The sequence below is a fragment of the Chenopodium album genome, chromosome 11 (assembly GCF_948465745.1).
Source record: "Chenopodium album chromosome 11, dcCheAlbu1.1, whole genome shotgun sequence".
NCBI lineage: Eukaryota > Viridiplantae > Streptophyta > Magnoliopsida > Caryophyllales > Amaranthaceae > Chenopodium > Chenopodium album.
Window position 1 is genome coordinate 5600244 of NC_137844.1, and position 1450 is coordinate 5601693.

Below are 1450 nucleotides of genomic sequence, written 5' to 3' on the forward strand. Positions count from 1 at the left end.
CTGCTTCTTTCTTCTCGGATTGACATTTTTTCTATTTGCTCCTATTTTGATTATGTAGTGTAGTCTCATGTTAAAAGGGATGGAAATTTCGTTGCCCATCACCTTGCTAGTTTAGTACCTTTTGGTGTCGAACAAGTTTGGGAGAGTTTGTGCCCTCCTGACATTTCTCCTTATGTTCTAATGGGCAAATTATCCATTGATTAATAAAATTGGTACTAAACGTGCTTTCAAAAAAAAAAATGTCTATTAATCTTATCTAATTACTTTTGCATGAATTACATAGAGTTATAGTTGACATAAAATTCCATTGATGTTAAAACTCTTTAACCGACTCAAAAAAAAAAAAAAAAAAAAAAACCTATAATTATTTCATGCAACCTTCAATTTTTTAATCAAATCAAAACATCCATTAATTCAACAACAAAAAAAACAATTACAATGGCGCAACGATTCTTTCTCGTAGCATCCCTTCTTTTCCTTTGTGTAACAGGCTCCTTAGCAAGATACTCCCCAGCCACATCATACCTCATATCCACGTGCGACGACGCCACGTACTCAACCCAATGCCTCCAAACCCTCCTCCCCGATGTTGACCGCATCAACAGCACCCCAAAGAAGTCCACTCGCCTTGCAATAGCAGCCACCATAGCCGCAGCCCAATCCGGGTCTAAGAGCATCACACAACTCTCGAAACAACCTCAAGTTTGGACCCGTGAAGCCAACTCCCTCAATGATTGCAGTACCTCAATTGCTAGCTCGGTCAAGGGATTGAACGCAGCAATTGACGCCACGGACCACTTGGGTGGCGGTAGTAAGAGTGACAAGGAGTCAAAGAGGACAAGCATGATTAATAACATCAGACCCGTGTTTACCGCCATTGACACTTGCCTTAAGAATTTACAAGGATTGAGGGCTAGAAATGTTGTCTTAAGCAGAGTTCAAGAATCTACGACACCACTTAATCATCTTGCTACCAATGCTATCGATCTCATCCGTCGCATGCAGTTTTAAATTTAATCATATTATTATTTGTTGTAAACCTAGTAGTACATTAGTATTAAGAGTATTTTGTTTTTATCAGGCAAGATTTAGGAACCTAAGTAATGATTGAGTTGATTTTATATCATATGGTACTTCTTTGTTTTAATCGTCATTATTAGATATTTAAGTATATTAATTAAAGAATCAGTAATTGTAATTATACTTTTTTAGCCATCTAATGAGATTGTTTTTTTTTATTTATTTATTTTTTTTTTCAAAAAAAAACTGCTATTCTGTATTAAATTTGGAGCTTTGTCTATTTTGTGCAACAATGACACAATGCTACGTGTTGTTTTCAATCGTAAAGTAAAAATCTGATTCTGTTTTATTTAGACTATGAAGAAGTAGTTAGCCTTAGCCTGATCAATACTTCATTCGTTTTTTAGATGAATACGATCAATACACTTGG

General features: G+C 35.7%; 1 protein-coding gene across 1 annotated transcript; it reads left to right on the top strand.

Annotated features, from left to right (window-relative positions):
• Positions 1-438: 438 nt before the first annotated feature.
• Positions 439-1011, top strand: LOC145566134 (pectinesterase inhibitor 10-like). Its single transcript, XM_081625663.1, has one exon. It carries the CDS (start codon positions 439-441, stop codon positions 1009-1011), a length of 573 nt encoding a protein of 190 aa, XP_081481789.1.
• The last annotated feature ends 439 nt before the right edge of the window (positions 1012-1450 follow it).